The sequence below is a fragment of the Platalea leucorodia genome, assembly GCF_965183815.1.
Source record: "Platalea leucorodia genome assembly, chromosome: 2".
Classification (NCBI taxonomy): domain Eukaryota; kingdom Metazoa; phylum Chordata; class Aves; order Pelecaniformes; family Threskiornithidae; genus Platalea; species Platalea leucorodia.
In genome coordinates, this window is record NC_138824.1 from 42,951,155 (window position 1) to 42,975,053 (window position 23,899).

The 23,899-nt window shown below is 34.2% G+C and overlaps 1 protein-coding gene across 2 annotated transcripts in view; it reads right to left on the reverse strand.

Moving 5' to 3' along the window:
* The window catches only part of KLHL1 (kelch like family member 1), a gene marked incomplete at both ends in the record, with an annotated part of 244,859 nt that overhangs the window by 100,217 nt on the left and 120,743 nt on the right, over positions 1-23,899 (reverse strand). For both annotated transcript variants that reach the window (XM_082337823.1, XM_082337822.1), the window contains one exon: positions 1,115-1,327. In XM_082337823.1, coding sequence (XP_082193949.1) covers positions 1,115-1,327 — 213 coding nt within the window. The remainder of the gene's footprint in view (positions 1-1,114; positions 1,328-23,899) is intronic.

Here is a 23,899-nt window from a genome sequence, read left to right on the forward strand (position 1 = left end):
CAAGTGCAAAGCACAGCACCATACAGGCTGCCACGAAGAAAGTTAAATCCACCCCAGTCAGACCCAGTAAACTAGCTGAAAGAAGAATGATTATCTGGAGGTACTAAACAGAAGAAAATTAGTATTTACTTCTCTGGGAAAAAAAGAGAACTGAAGCCTGAATCACAGAATCATAGAAGCATTCATAGGAAGGGTGCTCCAAAGGACCTCCAGTGGTCAACTAGTTCAACCTCTCACTCAAATCAGAGCTAATGCCAACATTGGATTTGGTGGTCACCTGGTCTAGCTCATTCAGGAAAACCTTCAATGAAGAAGATTGCTTAGCCTCTGAAAAACTTGCCAAAGTGGTTTACTGCTTTCCAAGTGATTCCCCCTGCAAGCCAATGTCCAACCTGAACTGTCCATGCTACATCTTGGGGCGTTTGCCCCTTCTTACATTTTGTGGTACTCCCAAGAAGAATTTGGTTCCATGATCTTCCCTTCAAGAAGTCATAAGTTGCTATTAGGTCATTGCTTAGCCTCCTCTTCACCAGACTAAACAAGCCCACTTCCTCAGCCTCTCCTCTCCTAGCTGATGCACCATCTTAGTAGCCCATCACTGGACCTTCTCCAGTTTCTTCCTATGCCTTTCAAATTGTGGAGTGCAAAATTGGAAACAATATTCCAGGTGCAGCCTTAGCAGCACCAGGTATTATGGGAATAATAACTTCATATGGCCTGACAGAATTTTTCCTGATGTAGACCAGTATGCAGTTTTCCTCATTCATGCTGTTGGCTCATGGTCAGCCTGGTATCTGTCATAATCCCCAGGGTTTTTTTTCTGAGAATATTTATTATTCTGCCTGTCCTTAGTATGTTATGATATCTGTGGTTACTCCTCTTCAGTTTCACAACTCTGCACTTCTTGGGTATCTGTTGGCCCAATCCTCAAGTTTATTGAGGTCACTCTGGATGAAGGGCTGCCATTCATTTCTTCTAATCCTGAACAGTTTTGCTTTTAAACACCCAGAGTATTCAGCAGCTGCAGATTATAAACTGATGAGAGTTTTCACAATAACAATGATATTATTATTATTATTATTATTATTATTATTAAATAATAATTAAAAAATACCTGTGGTGGAAGCAGTGGTAATCTGACATAAGCAAGTAGCATACTTAGGTCATTGCATCGCCTCTGCATATCATACTTCACCCACATCATTAAGGCATGGAAAATGGTCTCTTCATCAGGAACATTCACATCATCACTAGCAAGAAGTTTATGGAGTTCTTCAGCTGGCAGAAGCAAAAACTCTTGATTTCTTATAACTTCCATTATATTCTCCTGAGAAGAAGAAAGTATTTCAGATTCAGTAATACTGGAAGAAAAGAAAAGCAGCTGTTAAAGCTAATAAACCCATAGGATTAGTCAATAACTGCCACACGCAGCCCTCTTACAGCTCATGAGAAAAACAAACCAAAGATGATTAGAATTAAACAGCTATAGTTGTAATTCATATATGAAGATATACACAAAACACTGTGAAGATTATATGGTAATATTGCAATTAAAAATTGTCAGAATTAGTAAAGGCTAGGGCAGGTCTGCACATTGTCTGAAATTTTTATAAACTCAGTTGTAATTGAGCACATTCAATATATTGTAAATCTTTAAATGCACATTCTATATTTTCCTGTATTTTTTCACCATCTGATCTATCTCTTAAATAACTTGTCAGTCATATACAGTTATATTATCAATATCCAGATGATGGCTGTCTATACACATGACAAGGCTGAGAGGAAGATCAATACCATGAACTAAGCATTATTTCTTGAACTTGTTTAGAACACATTGTTTACATACAGGTAACAGGCAAAACGTATACAGCAATTAAAATCTCACAGTATTGAAATTTATAATATGTCTAGAAATAACTATGAAAAACTAAACAAAAACTATATAAAGTCTATAAAAACATATAGATATAAACCATATAAACTAAATAAAAATGTTTCATTTTGTTGACTGAATCCTAAGAACTGCATTAAGTGCTCTCTGAACTACCTACTCTACATTAACAAGACACAACAGAAGCACAGTTCTGCAGGGTATCTTTCTCCAAATATTTCTTTTAGGGTGCTTGATCTCTGGGGGCAAATTGCAAATGTGTTCTCATATTCGTAATTCATAGACAATTATAAGAAGAAAGTGAAGTAGGTATAAACTTGACACAAGACCCTTCTTCCAGAAAAAAATCCAGTTTTTGACGTAAGTGAAAAATGTAAAAAGTGTTGGAGGGAGAAGTAAGTTACAATATCTGAAAGATAAAAGAGAATAATGGATTTCATAATGATATTTTGGATAGAACTCATGAGAGTAAGATGACAAGCAGAGAAGGAATCACAAAACATCAGTCAAGGACTTAAGTGTAAGAACATCAAAATTGAGGGAAGTGGACAATACCACTGCTACACCCACTCAGTTCAATTCTTATCATATCAAAATTCATATTAATGCTGTCTATAATTGCTTGTTTTGGTCTGGGCCGGGGGAAAGACTAACTGGTCATCAGGAACCAAAATAGAAGTAAACACAGTATTACTGGGACAATATAATACAGAAAAAAACCAGTGCAAGACACAAAACATCAGAATTATAGTCTGGCCCTAGGAAGTCACCTGTTGTCCTCCTCCCACCCCATGCAATACAAGGAAATTATTATTTTAATTCTCCAACATCATATTTTTTGAAAGTTACTGCTTAAAAGAACCTATTAAAAACTAACTGCATATTATTTTATATAAGCTAGCAGAGAGGAATAATACAGACATAGATGTAACAAAACCATGACAGACAGAAGTTCATTGAAATGTGTAATGTATTTACACATCAATCATAGAATCATAGAATCACTTAGGTTGGAAAAGACCTTTAAGATCATCAACTCCAACTGATAACCTAGCACTGCCAAGTCCACCACTAAACCATGTCCCTAAGCACCACGTCTACCCATCTTTTAAATACCTCCACGGATGGGGACTCAACCACTTCTCTGGGCAGCTTGGTCCAGTGCCTGACTATGCCTCCAATGAAGAAATTTTTCCTAATATCCAGCCTAAACCTGCCCTGGTGCAACTTGAGGCCATTTCCTCTTGTCCTGTCACTTGTTACTTGGCAGAAGAGACCAACCCCCACCTCGCTACAACCTACTTTCAGGTAGTGGTACAGAGCAATAAGGTCTCCCCTCAGCCTCTTTTTCTCCAGACTAAACAACCCCAGCTCCCTCAGCTGCTCCTTGTAAGATTTGTGCTCCAGACCCTTCACCAGCTTTGTTGCCTTTCTTCGGACATGCTCCAGCACCTCCATGTCCTTCTTGTAGTGAGGGGCAAAAAACTGAACACAGTACTCCAGGTGCAGCCTCACCAGTGCCAAGTACAGGGGGACAATTACTTCCCTAGTCCTGCTGGCCACAAAATTTCTGATGCAAGTCAAGATGTCATTAGCCTTTTTGGCCACCTGGGCACATTGTTGGCTCATATTCAGCAGGCTGTTGACCAGCACCCTGAGGTGGTTTTCCTCCAGGCAGCTCTCCAGCCACTCTTCCCCAAGTCTGTAGTGTTGCATGGCATTGTTGTGACCCAAGTGCAGGACCCGGCACTTAGCCTTGTTGAACCTCATACAACTGGCCTTGGCCCATTGATCCAACCTGTCCAGATCCCTCTGTAGGGCCTTCCTACCCTCCAGTAGATCAACACTCCCACCCAAGTTGGTGTCATCTGCAAACTTACTGAGGGTGCACTTGATCCCCTCATCCAGATCACTGATAAAGATATTAAAGAGAACTGGCCCCAATACTGAGCCCTGGGGAATACCACTTGTGACCAGCCGCCAGGTGGATTTAATTCTATTTAAATGTAAGGGAACTAGTTTCCAGGCACTTAAACGCAAGTTGGCTTAATTCATTTTAATTAAAAAGCCATAAAACTCAGAAAATTTCATTGCACTTCTCAATAAAATTATTTATAAGCCAAAGTTTAATTAAGGCTGGTTAAATTGGCACTAAATCCTATCATGAAAAAAATATAGCTCTACTTCTTAATAGGAACCAACATCAAACTTTGCAACAGCATATTAATCCAAGGATCTAATATTATTGAGAAGCATTGCAATGGTGGAATACATTTTATGAACTCACAGAATTTAATTAATTTTGAATAATACTCAGAGCAGGGGCTCTAAATTCAGAATAATAACTTTAGTTTTTATTAAGATTTTTTACCATTTTTAATTGGCTTTTCATTTGCATATATGCTTAAGGAGAACTTATTCCAGCTTCTGTACTGATTTATCATTGAATGAAATTAGAATCTAACAAAGTTTTCAGACAAAACATATGAGCTCAAATCTGTTCTTCTAAATATCTGGACTTACACTAGTTTCATGTTACTGACGGCCAAGTATTGTAGAAAATGCTATTTAATAAAAATTCTTTATATAACTGTAACTTCTGTACATTTGTATGGTATATTTATATATATTTTATATATACAAAACAGCAATAAAATCCAGGTTCTTGATCTTCAGAGCTAAAAACTTTCTCCTTCAAGTATTTAGCATTTCCTAAATTGACTATTGAATGTTTAGAACTTCCTAGATCACATTTACTTTCTTGAGATTCCTTTCATTTGGAGCAGCAAAGCATATTTCAATGGCTTGCTGTTTTATCATAACAGAAATAATTTATTATATGCTTGTTGTGGAAAAATATCTGCCTTTTAAAATATAATTGGTCTTCATTTTTTCACTTTAGGGAACAAAATACAAAAGATGTCTGCAATCTACTGGTTAAAATTTTCAGGATAAATTGTGGACAGCAGGGAACTGCCTTGGAATCTTTTTCAGTTTCCTTTTAACCCAGTTACGCTTTTGTTGAACCTAATAACATATGATCCACTGAAGACTGCTTCCTATAAAGGCATCATCTCAAAGACATCTGGAGATGGATAATTTGCCACTTTTGCAGTAGCTTTCAGAAGTAATCATCCTCAACATTAAAATGTGTGTTTAATTTCCCATTTGAACTCGTCTGTCTTCCACTCATATGTACCAGTTCTTATTATGAATTTCTCACTCTGATTAATGAGCCCATTAGCACCAAAACTTAAAAAACTCAAAATAATCTCTCGGGTCTTTAATAACTCAAAGGACTTGAGTGGTTATGGCCTTGCTTTTACAATTCATTCACAGTAATGTGTCCTGTAACACTATGTTGTAATGTTCCAGAGTGAAAACAAGATACTTAATCATTAACACTGTTTCTCGTGGTAGCACCTACAAATTCACTTGTAATCTCATAATCATTCACTGACCTATCCTGACCCTACTTAGCCTGTGAAATATGATGGAATACAGCACAAAGCAAAGGCTGAAGACATGCAAGATCATGTCTATAAAAAAACCCTTCTACTTTCATAAATGATTAATAAATACTGTAATTAAGATAATATTCCAAAAGGCAATTGAAACCTCAGTCAGAGCATTAGAGTGAAATCTTTTCTCATATTCCTGTACTCCAAACTTGAATTAAAAATAAGTAGCCATTAAAATGAAAATGCATCTAATGAACCACGGGGAACTGCACAATCATAGAGGAAAAATGCCGCCTTCTATTACTCTCCTTTCCACACTATAAAGACTTGCAACAACAGTGTTTCTTCTGTCTCCATTAGCTATCTTAAAGCATATGTGTTCTGTGTCACATGCGATATATGCTGTTGCTAGAGAATGTTTTAGTTACAGTTTTGTTTGAGGAGTGAAATGTTTAAAAATGGTATTTTATGTTAATATTTCAGATTCAGTAGTCATTTTAACTGAAACCAAATATTTAAAAAAACACAGCAGAGACATATGACAACTTTAGCATTTCTGATTAATTTATAGCAAATCACTCTATTGAAAAAGTATATACCTTCCAAGAGCATTCCAGAAAACAAATAGCCCATCATACAGAAAATAGAAAGTTCAGCAAATGCCTGAAATGCGACGGAATCATTCTCTCACACATTTTGTTTTTCATTGTTGGAGTCTAATCTACCTTTCAACTGACATCCAGTATAATTTGAAGCATTCCTGAGAGTCTTAATTAGTATGAAAGAAGAGAATATATTCCAAATTAGAAAAACATTGGAACACGAAAAGGATTCTAAGACGGAACCACCTCTCTATGTAAAGGGAACTTCCAAAGACTTCTACTTTATAAGGTTTGACGAAAGCCATATGGTAATTACTTTCTGACAGCATTTACAGCCTTCAAACACATTATTAAATCCAGATTAATTCTAAAGACACAATGTTATGGTACAAAGTTAATTAAACTAGCTACACATACCCCTCCCCTAGACAACAGAAACTTTGTACTCCTCTGTATTTCAGAAAATAGAATAATTCACACAAAGATGTCTGATCATTAACAACGGTGATTTCCATACTCTTTCCAACAAAATAATGGTATATATTATAATGTAAAATAACCACTGTATTTAGGTCTTAAGTGGTTTGTCAAGATACAAGACTGCTGAAAACTTGTCACATTAAGTTGTTGTCTTTGATAGAACACTTAAAAAACCTGTTAAATGAATGCTGAAAATATATTAACCTACTGTGTGAATCCCAAAAGACAAATTTCAGACTGAAGTGAAATTGTAAAGCATTTGTCATCCTGCACATAATATTGATTAAACTGACAGTTACTCTTGTTTTATTGGTGCTTTGGAAATTACAAATTTGGAAGGAACAGACATTACATGTCACTCTCTCCGAGACTGCACGTTACCATAAAATAATCTCATGCTGTCAACTAACTATAATATGCAGTAACTTCTTAGCATCAGTTCTTTATTGGGAAGGGGGAGGAGGTGAAGAGAACTTTATAGCTGTTAGTTGTTTGTTTTGGTTTTTTTTCATTAGCTTGTGTTCAAGTTCTCACATAATTCATTATCATTCTACTCTTTTTAAAATCCACCACTTGTAAAATCATCTGTACTTTTTAAAAGAATGATTTGAGCAAACTGCACCCAAACTCAACTTCGCAAGCTCTTTACTACAAAGCCAGTGGTTCCTTATATAATTAAACCTTCCCTATAAAATACAAAAAAAGATTTCTACATTACTTATCATTCATCTGAGATCTTCTCATTTCATTCCTGTCTTTTTTTATTTAGTAACACAAATAAACAGATAATTTCTTCTGGAAATAAACAGAACACTACTAGATAAGACTTACACCTGAAATTATGATGCCTAACACAACTGACTTTAAAGCAGAACAGAGTTATAAACATTCTTTAAGATAAAGAATTTAAAACAACATGGGGATTTGCTAGAATTTTAAGATTGGATCTCCTGATACCCTCATGCTTTAGAAGGTACTCATTACATTAAAAAAAAATGGTATTTATTCAGATAAGCTTATTGATAGCTGATACAGTCTTGCACAGAATTTAGGTACCTAGATGTTACTTAGTATTTAAGTGCTCATAGAACATAAAGAAGAGCTGTATGGGTTTAGAGCAAGAAAAGGTCCATTTGTGACCAGTGATCAGATATAATTTTGACAATGATTAGAAGGAATTTTAAAAGGTAAATGTTATATCTTCTCTGTGTATCGTAGATTTTGGAAATTTTAGATTTTAGGGATTTCCTGTATGAGATGTTTAGAAGACCTTTGTGTTCTTCTTTTCAATTTATTTAATAGCACTTTGAATCTATTTAGGTTTTGTCTCCATAGAATCACTTGCAGTCAACTACACTACTTAAGCATATACCTGTAAAAGGCAAGTATTTCCTTTTGTTTGCTTTTAAATCTGTTGCTCAAATAGATTTGATGATGGCCAGTTCTTGAATTGGGGGAAATAATATCCCATTCTCCCTTTCCATGCCATTTATGTCTTATGTATCTATTACAGCCTCTCTGGCAGTCACATCTTCACCATTACCAAAAAAAAAAAAACAACCAAACCACCACCACCAACAAAACACCTCTCTTCTTATGGAGATAAGGGGCTTTCCCACATTTTCAATTATTATTCCATTATTATCCTTAGCTACAGCTAAACAGAGTGCCCTGGCAATGCCATTCCAAGATGACTTTACTCCAGGTGATCCAAGGAGAGAGAAGAACACCAACCAGCCTTACCTTGCATGTGTCTTCCCATGAAAAGAAAACCTGAGCTGCAGGATTTATATTTTATCTGGATGGCAGAGGATTCAGACTTCAGATCACTCTGTAGCACATACTCACAGGTCTACTTAGATGCAGTCATCACTGACCCTTTTTTTTGGTGCTTTTTAGTTTTCATATATTCTTTGTGAGATTAGATAACTAGAGCTACAATCAGTATTAAAGATGCAAACAAACCATGGAGTGGGGTAGGGTTTGGTGTTTCCTGTTCCTTTCCTAATACTCCCCAGCACTTTCCGTCTTTTGTAACCGCCCTAAGTGCTCAGCAGACATTCTCATAAGCAGACAACTGATCTCAATGAATAAAAGTCTGCATTTTTTTCCCTCCCTGATGAGAGATAGCTAGTTAAGATCCCATCATATAAATGTATCCTCCACCTGCATTACTTTTACCTTATCAATATTTAATTTTATTTGGCAGTATATGCTTAGCATCACAAGATCTTTTTGCAACTTCTTGGAGACAGTTTGTGGCTTTTACTATCCTCAGTAATTTTATACTGTCCATAAATCCATTTTATTTCATTATTTACTCTCTTTCCATACAATTTATGAGAATGTTTAATTGAGTAATTCACAACATACTTCCCTTGCGGTCCTTACTGGTAACTTTTTACACAGTGACATCTGTACATTCATTCTGATCTTTTGTTTCCTAATTGTTAACCAGATATTAACCCACAGGAGCACCTTTTCTCTCATGCCTTTAAGGCTATGTTTCTTTAAGAGTTGCCAATAACAGACTTATCAAAGGGCTTTTGGAAATGCAAGTACACAATAGAAAATTTGTCCACAGACTCCCATAGACTTGTGAAATGGGGTTTGCTTTACCAAAATTTCTTTCACTCTTTTCCATTTTTTTAATCCATCTTTCTGCCTCTTCTTCTTTATTACGGTTTAACCAATTTATACAGAAATCAAGCTAATTGGTGTCTGGCTCTTTGTGGGATTTTTCTTTCTTTTTTTCTCTTCACTCTATCACTGCTGTCACATTTATCAGCTTCCATTCTTCTCTTACCAAGGACAACTTAGATGTTAGGTTACATACCACAGCTAATACTTCCTTCAGAATACTTGGGTGAATATCAAATGGTCTTAGTGATCTGTCAGCATTCATATAATTTTGAGATAATTATTCTGCCTTACCTACTTAAAAAAAAAAAAAAAAAAAGCTAATTTCTGGTCTAAGACCCTTGGTAGTAAATATGAATATAAACAACTCATTTAAATTTCTGTCTCTTGCCTTATCTACCTTGAACATTCATATTAAATCTGTTTTATCTCAGGCTTACAGATTGTCTGTCAAGATTTTTGTTTTCCATGTTTTTGAGAACAGAATCCAAAAGCCAAACTGGTTGCTCAGGTTCCCTACGTAGTGCATGAACAAAGTCAGTCACTAAACAGCAAGCCAGAATCCTGTACAGTAAAGAGGATGCTACTTTGAACCTGTCAAAAGGAAACATGCTGTCTAGTGACATTTTTTAAATCCCACCTTCTTTCTGCAGTGAATATACTCAGATTATGGAGTACAAATCCTCTCTGGAGGGCAAGCCACCAAATCTTCACAAAATATGTGGCACCAGTAGTATGATGTCTGTTTCAAACAGTTTAATAATTCAAATACCTATCTGAGAAATTTTAGGGCATAAGACAAGCCTTACTCTGAATGAATCCATTTCATCAGCTCCCAAGAAAATATTCTAAGTGTTCATGAACAAGACATTATTCAGTGCGCTCCCACTGAAGCTGATTTTGAACATATTTCTGTGCATCAAAATTTTTGCCATAGATATTGGACTGACTATTCAATCAAGACAACTGATGGGATATCAAAATTTTCAGATCTCAAATCAGTTATCTTAATTGGATTTAGAACCCCATCCAATACTAGTTCTTTGGGATACAGTTTCTTAGCAGGAGGTCCTCCTAATCATCATTCCAGCCTTATTAAGTCAGGGAGAAAAAAAAAAAAAAAAAGATCAGAAAAGGTTTAACTGCTTTAATTCTGTATGGACAGAAGATAGTGGCATAGACAGTGCAGAACAGAGTAGTAAGTGGACTAAACTGGGTCCATTCAATGAACTAAATGTGGTGCACTAATGCTATATGGCTTTGAGTTCTGTGCTTCCCATTCTTTGTGTCACAGACTAATCCCTCCTCCAAATAACTTTGGGGTATTTGCACTTCAACTTAAATTTGCTAATTTGTCTCAGCACATGAACACATGATATACACATAGTATAACCTAACTGCACATTTTTATCCTGTGAACAACACCAAGAAAAAATCTCTGAGCCGGGACGCAAGGCTCAGGCTTGGGTGAAATATGCATTGCAACGTACCCTATGTTGGTTCTTTCTGTATACTGCTTCATTTACAAAAGAAATACACTAAGAGTAATAGCAGAAATAGGAGCAAGAATGAGATAAGGATAAGGATTAAGGATAAAAAACAATTGATATTTCGTATCTGTTACTTTCTTCCAAGCATAATATTTTTTCTTCTTACTAAGAAAGATAGCACATAATAAATACAACCTTATTTCAGATTAAGCAAATTTTCAGTTAACATTCAATTTTACTGAAAACCTGAAGGTGATGATAAAGTCTGGCTGCTCTTGTCCCTTCTCAATTTTAATTAAATATAAAACCAGACAGCAGTAGATATCATTCAGCATTTCTATTTCATTGTACAGCAACGTCCTGAATGAAGAAAAATCAATGTATATTTTCATATATTTACTGTTTCCAGCAGGTACTTTACAAAAATCTTTAAGAGGTACTGCATTAGGTAATGTATTTCCAAAATATATTCCAGATATGTCCAATCACTTCTAAAAAGGAAGAGGTTTTTGCCGATTGTACAATGAATAAGTCAGTTGCAATACATCTCAGTAGGTCCCGATGGATATAACAGATTAAGAATGTTAAGAACTGAGATTATTTTAACATATGTTATTCAAGTGCAATTCCACTACCAAAAAAAAAAAAAAAAAAAAAAAAAAAAAAAGTGGGATTTTTTTACTTTGGGAATTTATTCTACAGAATTCATTAATCTACGCTGACATGTTTGAAATTTGTAATAAGAAAAACACAAGTGTTTAAAAATATGCTTGCAAACTCCTTTCTGTGGAAACACTTTGTGATACCAACTTTTATGAGACAGTCATGGCAATAAATTTCTATGATTTACAGCAAATAGGAAAACAACCAGGTGTACTGCTGAATAACTTCTTAGAACATACCTTTCAAAAATTATAATAAAATCCTAATTAATATAAAGTTTTAACCGCCCCTAGGAATTTCACAGCTCTATCTCAGATTTTGTCTAAACCTAAGCAAAGCAATAACAACCATCAGAATGAACTCTGAGCAGGTTTTATAGCTGAATTAAAATTGGCTTAAAGAAAAAGTTTGGATATCTCGAAAATACTGATCCTCAGAATGCTAGCAGAGAAGTTTAGCATTATTTTTAGTGCTTGCTCTGTGTTTCAATACAATTTTAGAATCAAAACAATCAGTGTGTTCAGTGTTTATGAGAAACACTAGACTGATGGAAGATTGATTGGTTTTGGATACAATCTTGTCAGAGGTCCAATTCAGAGTAGAAAAAAATGTTTCATAATAGTGATTTCTACAGTTTTGACAGCCTTTCCTTATGTGGAGAGATTATATGTACAAGTTGTTATCTTCTAAATATGTAGTTTAATTTGCATGTGCTTCACTACTTATTAACTCCACAGTTTGCCCATTATAGAACTGCACTGTAGTAATGCAGTAAAATTTACGGTTACACTCTTATGTCGAGAGCTTTGGGTTTTTAACCAGAACATAAATTCATTTGCAGAGCGCGCTTAGTTTACAAAGTCACCTGTCTAGCAGCTACTATTTCATCACAATTTACAAGAATTTCTGCATTTCTTTGAAATTATCTTCATTTCAATGACGTGAATATCATGTCCAAAATCAGGGATATTATTGATTAAACTGTGTTTTTTGTAATGGGAGTTTGGACAGTAAGACCACAAATGTGTGTGTATATATATACACAAGTGCATGTGTGTATGTGCGTGTATATGTATATACACACACATATATACCCACACTGAAGACATTCCACCATAGAGTTGTGAATCTGATCTGAATCACAGCTCTAATCTCATTAAAATAAACAAACAAACAAAAAAGAATCACTACTGATGGAATAAATTCTACTGAAAATTGAAAATTATGGAATGTCACAAAGAATTGCATCTGATTATTTTGTGAATATTACATTTTCCCTCGACTGGACAGCAATGAAATGTAGTAAATTTAGACTTAATGCATCAGGTTGACTTACAAAACAGAATCATAAAATAATTCAGGCAGAAAGAAACCTCTGGAGGTCATCTAGTCCAACCCTTGCTCAAATCAAGGCTAATTTCAAACATAGGTCAAGGATGCTCAGGGCCTTCTTGAGCCTAGCTTTGAATATTTCCAAGCACAGAGATTCTACAGCCTCTCTGAGAAAACTGCTAAAATGAGTACTACTGTCACTGTGAATAAATGTTTTTCACTTGGAAACTGCAACTTGGGACTGTTGCCCAATGTCCTCTCACTGTGCACCTTCAAGAAGAGAATGATCTTATCTTTTCTATAACCCCTGATAGGTACCTGAAAATAGAGTCCCCCTTAGCTTTCTTTTCTTCATTAATGTCCCCTCAAGTTCTCTTCAAATATTATGTGCTTCCTGCTTCAGCTTCATAGCTGGTTCAATTTGCTCTTGAAAGGAAATGCCACCATCTGGAAAATGCATTCCAGTTAAGACATCATGAGTCCTTGGTAGAGGGGAAAAATCATTTCTTTCAACCCACTGGCTAATGCAACTGACTATATAGTTAGTCTTCATACAGATGCAGCACAAAATTTCATCAGAAGAAAAATTCTGGGTAGTTTCAGTAGTGAGCCTACACAGTTAAAAACTGATAACGTTGACTAGAGCTACATGTCATTATAAAGATCTGTATAATACCTTTATGTTAAATCAAAAGTTATAGCAAAATAGTTCATGTAATAATAGATTAAGATAAACCCAAAAAAGAAATTCTGGTATGTTTCACCAATATGACAAACAGGAACACTGATTAACCTTTAGAAGTATTCCCTAACATGCAGAGCATCCTAGGTAAAAAAAAAAACAAAACCAAAAAAACCCAACAAACAAAAAACCCCAAAACAACAACAACAACAACAAACAACATAAAAATACCTGAGATATAATAAAAGAAAACCAGCCTCAACTCAGCTTGAATTTATTCATAGTAAACTACAACATTACTGCATGCTGCTTAACAGCCCTGCTGTATGAATTAACTATACAGGGGGGAGGAGGACTGATGCATCAGCACCTTCTTGTTATATACTGGAAGTTTATTAGATGCTAAAATAAAAAGGATATAATTGTCTGAATAACAGGAGAGATTATACCTATCTCATATTTATATAAATACATACCTGTGTATGTAGAAAGAAATTAAACCAATCCATGATTAAAGCATTGCAATTATTAATTTGCTTATAGCATACAGTATTCTTCTGTCTTATTTTCCCTTTTATTTGATTTCACTAATGTGAACAATATCACTAAATTATCTTTTGGCTTTTCTGCTCTCCATATGAAAAGAAATATCTTTAAAACAAAACATAAAGTGGTAAATTTCAGATAAAGCAGCAAAAATGGTAAGGAAAATTTCCTTGCGATTTTCCCAAGTATTTAATTTTTTGTTCTATTTTGATTTTTTGCCTAACATCTTTGATCTTCACCTTCACATAAGGAAACAAACACCAAAAACTTTAAAAGAATAACCTTCCTTTAAAATGAGCAAAGTTATAGAAACTGTGCCTGGCAGGTCTCGGACACCAAATTAACACTGGGCCATTAGAGTGATCTCAGAGCTACCCTAAACTAAAGCATGCATGGGGCTGCTTAAAAGGTGGCTTGCCATTGACAACACCTTTACAATTCTCTTTCATTTTCTTTTTCATTATTTCCTCTCTCCTTTTAAGGAAATTCTGATGTGCTGGGTAAAGAGAGCTTATTGAGCTTATCCTGGTAAGTTAATATATTTTCCAGTCACTTAATGCTGTTTGTAGTATTTCAGACTTTACTAGTGGACTTAGAATACTTTTAGAAAGGCATGTTTGTAGAAAGATCCCTATCAGCAACCAATACATGGCCTCTTTTGGGAATATTATATACAACTGGGAAGCAGTCCTGAATGTTTTCTGTACCTTAAATAATATTAAATATAGCTATGTAAACAATTGAATGTGCCCTACTGCAATGGATTCTGCCATTTTGAACTTTTAACTAAAAGCCTTAAAAACCTTATTATGGGTAGGATACAGAAGAAGAAGAGTGGACTATACTACCTGTAAGGAAATCTTTAATGAAACACAGTTGAAACTATTAAATCTCTTTAACCTTTGTATTTTTGGGAAAAGCAATTTCCTTACCCATCTGACTGTGATAGCAGCATCATAAGGCTTTGCTGGGCTTTGTTTAACCCTACTGCAAACAGCAGCTACACTGACTAGACATAACTCTGCTGAAAGGGGTTGAAGGGCGGGATATTTCTTTTATTAATGTTACCAGTGCACAGCACTTCACCTTCTGAACAATTATATTGCTGTGAAGCACAAAACATTGTTCCTACAACGATAAAAAAACTTGACAGTTCTAGACCTATTGAAGACTTTGCACTAGGCTATACTAATCCATCACCACCACTGGCACAATTTGTTTTTGTGAAACTGAAGATCTAAACAAATACATTCTGCTAATTTACATCACTTTGATTTCTTTTGTAAGTTAACATAAACAGAAATAGCACTTCAACTCCTTAATTGCGATAGGAAGTGATACATAGAAAGGCCAGATATACCTTAATTTCCCAAATGGAAAAGAGTCTCTGCAATTCTATTTATCCAGTTCCAAACCCACTTTGGAACAGGTCCCTGCCTTGTTGCGCCCTCTCAGAGCAAGTAAAAGGAACTTCCTGGTAGTCTCCAAAACACAGTTTTATACATAAGTACTGGAACACCAGTACTTATGCCAGAAGTTAGAGTATACCAGTGAAACCTCCTGCATTTAGGAAGACCAATTTAAATTATCAGAAGTATAAAATAACATGTCAGAATTAACAGGACCTCAGATTAATGGAATTAAAAGAGATGAAAAATCTTTTGATTTTTAATATCTGAGTCTTCACAGTAGGATCTATTTCATAAATCATGTTAGATTAATTTCTTGAGCAGCCTTGTCTAGGCGACTCATTATAAGCAGGGAAGACTACAGAATTCTACCATAGATGTAGGAAAATAAAACACAACAGACATTGATGGAAACACACTGCTCAGAGAAGGTTCGGAAAGATGAGTTGAGTTTGATACACATTTTCATGATTAACTTTGCAAAAATATATAGATTTAAATAAATCATTGTTGACCTGAAATAAAAAAGATAAATTAAAAAAAAAAAAGTTTGTGACCTCAAAAAGAGTATTTGTCAAAAATAATAATTTAATGAAGATGTAGTCACAGAATAAGGTGGTAGAACTTAGAGTCCTTTTTCCCTATTTACTCTTAAGATGATGAAATATTCCAGTGGACACAAAAGCTTAAGCTCCGCACCAGGACTGCAGATTGTATCCATAATAAAAAGAATTAATGAAATGAAAAATTTTGAACAGAATTCCTCTATTTACAAATTAAAACCCTTAATCTTGCACTGAATACTCCACAAATCTGATTATATTAAAATTCTATTTGGTGTCAATTCAGAAACTAGAATTAAATAAACACCGGGCAATGTAAAAATAAAAGATTTTGGTAGTGAAATCACATTGAAGCAGCACCACCTAGAACAGATCATAATCTAAAAGATAATAAAGTAAGTTATGAAAATGAACAACTAGGAAATAAGCTATTGTTTACATTTATATATTAAATCTACATTAATAGGAACTAATGTAAAATGTTTTGTCTCTTGCATTCATTAGTTAAATAAACCCATAAGCCTCTTCCTAAAGCTTTCTCATCCTAGGCATCTCTGATCTCAGCATGCTAGAAACCTGTTAGGTAAAATTTGCATAATTATAGAGCATATAACACTGTCATACTGAAAAAAGACGACATGTTAATAAGAAGAAAAGAAACATTTCCAGGTTTACTGTATTCTAGGTATTGGCTAACGTTTGTGTTTATTTAGAGTATGTTGTATAGAGATATAATGGAAATTAAAAGGATATTTTTTGTTTTAAGCTAAATCAATGTATAGTCTTCACACACAGCTGTTGACAAGTGAAAACGTATTACATACAACACTGTTTATACCTCACTTTTCTTAAATTAATCCACAAGAGCTTTTCTATTATAAAAGAAATGAATGAGTGAAATTATAACCTGCTCCCTTACAAAACAAATATTTGTACTGAATTAATATTAAATTACAATATCAAATAAGAAATCTCTTGCTTACTCAACTAATGAAAATGGAGTAACTGTCCTTGTTTACGTAGAACTATATGCACCACTAGAATTTAATGTCTTTGTTTCAAAGAATGATCTTTTCCACTGAAATCTGAAACCACTGAAAACAACTTAAATACTTTGGCAACTTCTAAAATATCTGCTCCCTGGAGCACCATCCAGAAGCCTGTGTTTGGTGGTTAGGATTTCTACATCTATGAAGCAATCTAAACAGTGAAATCCAAACAGTTGTAGTGAATGGGGCTACATCTGGCTAGTGAGTGGTCACCAGCAGTGTTCTTCAAGGCTCAAATTCTAGGGCCAGGTTTGTTCAACATTTTTGTCAATGATCTGGATGGAGGAGTTGAATGAACCATTAGCAAGAGCATTACTCTTTGAAAGGAACAACCAGTGCTCACTCTTCTCCATAAATGATGATGTGGAAGCCACCTTTTATATAATCATTAGAGTATTGATTGACAATCTTGGAGATTCAATGTTAATCGTGATTTCATATCCACATCTACCAAAGTCTAGGACAGCACCAAAGACAGCTGAAGAAAACTAGCGAAACTCCAAACATACTCTATGTGACTTGGTATTTGAAGATTTTGGCTAAACACTTAAATTATGCAAAATAAATTACAAGACATTACATTTTACTTAAGTGCTTAAAAGAATTGGATAACTCAAGATTTTCTTCACTTGACATGTATGCTCATTTTCTGGTACTATGGCTATATATTACTATCACATTTGATAATAAAACCCCCAAATCTTAAATAATCAATAATGTTCTGTATGGAAAATGGTCAATAAAGAACAACCTGTTTAATATTCTGTTTTATTCCTGTTGTGAAAGACATTTCTCCAAGCAAAATTTACTCCAAGCTAATAAAGTACTAGAAACAAAATTAATCAGTTACCTAACTGACTTTTCTGTGGTGCAATACAGCATCCATCCACGTATGTGTATTTCACCAACTTTTATTTATCGTCACACTTTCTCTTAGAGATTAAGTAGTTTTATTACCTCCATTGTATAAATCAGAAAAGAAAACACTGAGAATTTAAAGTGAAAAAAAAAAGGCTAAAACTTTCCAAAAAATCCAGTTTGAAAAGTTTGGGACTACATTTCTTAAAGCACTATTAACACTTCAAGAATGTCAAAATAAAGGCTCTTATATTTCCCAAGGTCTCGAGCAAGGTAACTATAAAGTGAGAAATATTATTTTAGTGAACTTTTGTAGAAAAAATGTAGTTTAAGGTATCTAATATTACACAGAAAGAAATGTGATAAAAAAGTAGCGTATCTAAAAAAAGGCACTATTCAGTTTCCATCACTACCATATATCTACAAATTGCATATTATGATTGGGATGAGAGTTCTTTGCTACTCAAAATTGCTTCTATTTATCTTGTGTGTTGAAAGAAAAAGAAGAGATTTCATGGAAAATATTATATATGATTCTGTAATTAAAGATTGCATCATAATGTATACGTGCAAGTACTCCAAATTAAGGCTGAACATGCAGCTTTGATTCTGGCATCTGAATACTTGAATACTTGATTCTGTATTACAATATTTTTGAACATCATATTTTTTATATAATTGTCTTTTCAAAAAATTCAGCAAAAAGAAATTCCCTGTATTTATTCTTAGAAATACATGAACTATTTTTTGTTGACATGTTTCCAGGAAAAAAAAATGTGCATGAGACAGATACCTGGCTTGGAAGATATTATGACTAGCAGAATGTTCCAAAACTTTAGTATGTGAAAACAGAAACAACTAGATGAATTTGGGGTAATGTTAATTAAAAATGTGATTCGATGAGTGAGAAATTGCACTTTATTTCTTAAAAATGAAAAAGAATTTGAGTTTCTTGTCCATTACAATTCCCTGTGTTCTAGTTTTCTTCTTTTGGCCCTTCTTACCTACAGTTCCATTTCAAATTCATAACCTTCATTCTTCATCTTTTTTTTTTTTTCTGGATTTTTTTAATGCTAAGTCATTTATTTAAACATATTAGAAATAGCAGAAAATTTTGCTGGTCTAATGTTGTATAATTTTCTACAGTGGTTTTCAGCTCCAGATAACTATTCTAAAGCCATTAATAAAAGAACACAAAAAAGAATCATCATTGTTTCTATTAGTATAATAATAAGCTAAATTTACCATCTGAATTCTGCAACAGGATTGAAGTTCCATTTAAATGATGCTGCATATTGTACACATTTCATGTGGCTCTGTATTTGTGGATGGAAAGATAAATACCCAAGTATCCAAGAAAAAAGGAAGTTTCAGGCTTTGCCATTCTTAGAGAAAACCACCCAGTAGCACTTTCTTTTACAAATACACCTTAGAAACATTTTAGCTGTAAACGAACCTTGCAACTCTTTATTTAGTGAAAAGGAAACTGTTCTTTATTATCACCATAATCTAATGGCATTAGCTAAAAGCATTGCATCTCTACCTCTACATCTACTACTGACCACCTGAATTTAAACTTGGATAGTTTTTAATATGTAAAATCTAAGTAGTTCTTTTTTCCAGTATCAGAAATACTGATGCTTTATTTATATAAATCAATCCTTTATTCTTTGGAGAGCTAGTATCCTTATGTAGATTTATATGAATTTACATACTTCTGTACAGAAGGTTTTTATTCCATATATTAAATTATTCTTCAACCTAAGATATTTAGTTTATTTAGGGCTACATAAGATGTGTGTGAGTGTCATACCTTCATGGTACTGAAAGCTTGACAATCGGGGCTTCAAAAGAATAATTACACACTCAGAGAGGCTATAGAATCAATGGAGCATTGAGTTAAATCCCTTGCATCTTTCCCTTAGTAAACACACCAAAACGAACTATCCTCCTGTTGACTGAACTGTAACATACTCCTGTGCTGCTACAAATTCTACCTATCTCCTGTGAGAAAAAAGTCTTTTATCCATTGCCTCTAAGTTTTGGGTGATTATCTGCTTCCTACTCAGCTAAGAAATTTCCTATCCTCTCTGATACTGTGGATTCCTTGTTTAGCAAAATCTCTCTAATGACACCTTTAACTCCGAAATGTTCCTACTGCTGAGCTACCTGTTAAGGAGAATTGGGCCTTCCTCCCACACAATTCCACGTTACTCAGTTTTCAGTATTCATGACTAACAAAAAGGCAGCCTGTTTTTCTGTTGCACCTTTTTAACAGGACATAAGATATATCAAGCATTAACAAGGAAACAAATAGATTAGCATGTCACAGATATTTAGAATTAAAGCCAAGAAGACCAGCTAGACTATTAATTTAATTTCTTATATATCAAATATATTCTGCACATACAGTTCACCAGTTACCCTGGGACTAAGAGTAACATCTGCTTTGCTTAGATTTTATTCAAATGCATTCAATCTTGAGATAACAATATCTAGAGATGGAGAATTCAACACTTTTCACTGCAGCTATTCCAATTTATTCCAATGTTTAAGCATTCCTCTTGATGGAAAAGTGTACCTTATTTCCAATCTGTCTAAACTGAATTGGGTCTTGCTAAGATTTCTCAACTAGATTAAAGAGCTCTTTAGTTCACTGTAGTTTCTCCCTGTAGAGATACACTGTAATCAAGTATATCATCTTCTCTTCTTTTTAATAAGCTGAAATAGCCTGAGCACTCTAAGATATTCATTGCAAGACATTTCCTCGTCCTGTAATCCTGTGTGTGCCTTTTCTTCACACCCTCCAAATGTCAAGCGCTATTTAAAAGTGGTGACATAAGAACTACACAAAATACTCCAAAATCCACTGTCATATTCAGAGACAAGCCCTTTTTTTGCCACCGCACCACACTTGATCTTCTGCAGCTAAAACATCCAGACAGCACATAATACACTTTACTGAAATGCAAATTTATTAGCTCTATTCTTTTTCTTTTTTTTTCAAAGAAATCTCAGTCTTCTTATTAAGGAAAGATGTTGGATATGTCTGACATGATCTCACATTGGCAAACCTCATGTGTTTGTACATCTAATGTGTATATATGTGTAGATATGTATACAGGTATATATACACACATCTAAATATGTATATGGCATGTCTATATATACTTATGTACAAAGATCTAAATCTCAAGATCTTAGTCCTTAATCTGCTGGGTCCAGTTGACTAGTTTATTATAATAAGTTTTTTTTTTTCCTTCTGCAATCAAGAATGTTAAGTACCACCCATACTTCATTTATTTTTCATTTTAAGTAAAGTTTGCTCATCATCACATGAATCAATTCTATCTTCAAAAACTAGTGTTTCAATTACGCTCTTGCATCAGGAGGTCATGAATTTACTTTGGCTTAGTAACTATTTGGTAAAGAAACCTGGCAGCTGCTACATCCAGAAATTACTGGCTCCTAATTTTATTAGCAATATTTATTTCCTACACTCTGTACATTAGCGAAGTTCAAATCTTCCATGACAATCCCTAGCAACATCTCTCACTTTTACAACTTAACAGACAATGGCATCCATTTACAAATCTAGTTCTGTTAGTCTCTAACAGAAACTTTTCTCTATTTTAATATTCTTCCCTTTTCATTTTATCAAAACGTGTTTCATATGTGCTATCCCCTATTATTTCCCTGCCTGTCACTCCATTTACAACTTTTACTTCTCACTTCCTTTCTTTAATGAACAGGCCATATCCTCTCACACCTGTGGAAGGCGTGCACAATAGTCAAGTTGTTACCTGTATAAAATCTAGTTTCACAAATGAACTAATAAAAGCTTTTCTAGTTATCTGTTCTATCATAACATTAGTCCATAAATAATTACACAGCACTAGAATTTGAGTTTCTTGTCCATTACAATTCCCTGTGTTCTAGTTTTCTTCTTTTGGCCCTTCTTACCTACAGTTCCATTTCAAATTCATAACCTTCATTCTTCATCTTTCTGCTCTGGGGTATATAACTCACTTTTGTGAGCACATAAAAAAATAATTAGTTTGTTAGTGTTAACATCAAGTTAATCAGTCCAGGCAGTTCTCTATGGTTGCTGTTTCTCATTATTACTTATTGCCCTGCCAATCTTGTATCATCCATAGACTTTATCAGCAGTGATTTTAATTTTCTTCCAAATTACAGATGACGAAAACATTGACTAGAACCAAAACTAATATAATAATATCATAATACCATAGAAGAATTAGATGGACTTTCTCTCAAGGAACTTAGATCTCTATTTATGTTAGAATCACTTAAAAATGTCATGGATGGAAATCATCTTTCTGTCAATACTCAGACAAATAATTTGTGTTTTTTTCCTAAATAAACTCTCCTTTGCATGGTAGAGGATACCAACATTACACATATGCAAAAAACCCCAGATATACTCTGAGAATTACTATCAAGGTAAATAATATATATATAAAAAATGCTAACTGAAATCTTAGTATTTAAAGTCATAAAATTAGCCTCTAGAGTCATATTCTTTAGAGATTTTGTTTTGGTTAAACAATAAACAAGAATGTTCATATTTTAAATAATCCACCAGAGGGAGTTCTATGAATAAAACAGGAATACTGACAAGAAACATGAACCTTTGGAATAAGAGTTAAATATGAACTGCCATAACTTACACTTTTTATTGAGCACTAAAATTTTTAGTCATGCTTATGTCAAGAAAATGAGAGTTTAGTAACTATGGATTCAACTCGAAGTTGCAATTTCCAGTGTTCCAAAACACTGGCATAGGGCAGAATGAAATGCAGCTATTCGATACTAACTCTAATCTTTGGTGGCACGAGTAGTTTTGAGTAATTACTGAAGTAAATTAAATTTAACCATAAGAGTCAACTGCCGGTCTTTTATCATGGGCACTGCAGTGGTACAGAATGCCCTCACAAGTTCTGGTTTTAGCACCATCAGTGCTAAGTGACAGATTTCCCAAATATTTTCATCCCACAGAAAAGCCCCAAGAAATATCCACACAATTCTCTACCTCTTGCTCTTGGTAATGTTTTCCTTCTGGAAAACACTCAGATTATACCAATATGTTCAACATTGTAAAACACTAGCTAAATACATTAAGTATGATGTTAATATGGCACTATTTTGAACAAATAATTCTAGGGGTTACAAATTAAGATAAAATATATGAAGAGTTATGAAGGAATACACAATATACAAAAAAGTTGAAACAATCTTAACAGAGTCATTCTAGAACAACATGTGTTTGCCAGCTACTATAAACCAGCATAGCTTTAATGACTTTAATGAAATTATGTGCGTTTAAATTAGATGATTTTTTGCTACTCTAATTACTTTTTTAGTAGTCGATGTAATAATGATCTCAAAATCAAGTAAGGCTATTTCCTTCTAAGAAGCAACTGATTCTTCTTCTTTTGAAGCATGTTTTAATTTCTGAAGTAATTCAGAAGCACTCATCTTCAAACAGGCTTTTGGAAATGCATTTCCAAAAGATTAGAAATTATTTAAAGGAACCACTCAAATAAAGAGAGGATTTTTCTTCTTTCCTTCTTTTCTTCCTTCTTTTCTTTCTTTTTATTTTTTGAATCACTCCTCTTATGCTATAGAACAATTGTTCTTTGCTGCTAGGCTGCAAGTCTATTGGGTGTCACAAAAGTGGGATCACATATAAAAGGGATCATAAAGTGATAAGACAAGCCTGATCATGAAGAAAGACAAAGAATCTCCAGACATGGGAGTGGGGATTAGCTATAATTACTAGTTGAAAAGTGTATTCTCTACCTAGGGGAATGCCAGCTATGCCTAACTGATAGAAGTTAGTCATTCCCTAGAAAATGTAAATCCTTGCAATAGAAATAATTGCTGCTTTCATTCCATGTCAGCATGGGTCATATTTTCAGAAAATTTGAGAAACATTTTTATGAACGTTTTAAGTGATGAGCTTAACCCGTTTCTCACATGCATTTAGAAACTAACAAACTTCTTGGTTGCACTGGTTTTGGCGGGGATAGAGTCAAATTTCTTTATAGTAGCTAGTATGGGGCTATGTTTTGAATTTGTGCTGAAAAACAGGTTGATAACACAGGGATGTTTTCGTTATTGCTGAGCAGTGCTTACACAGCATCAAGGACTTTTCTGCTTCTCACACCGCCCACTAGTGAGTGGGCTGGAGGTGTACAAGAAGTTGG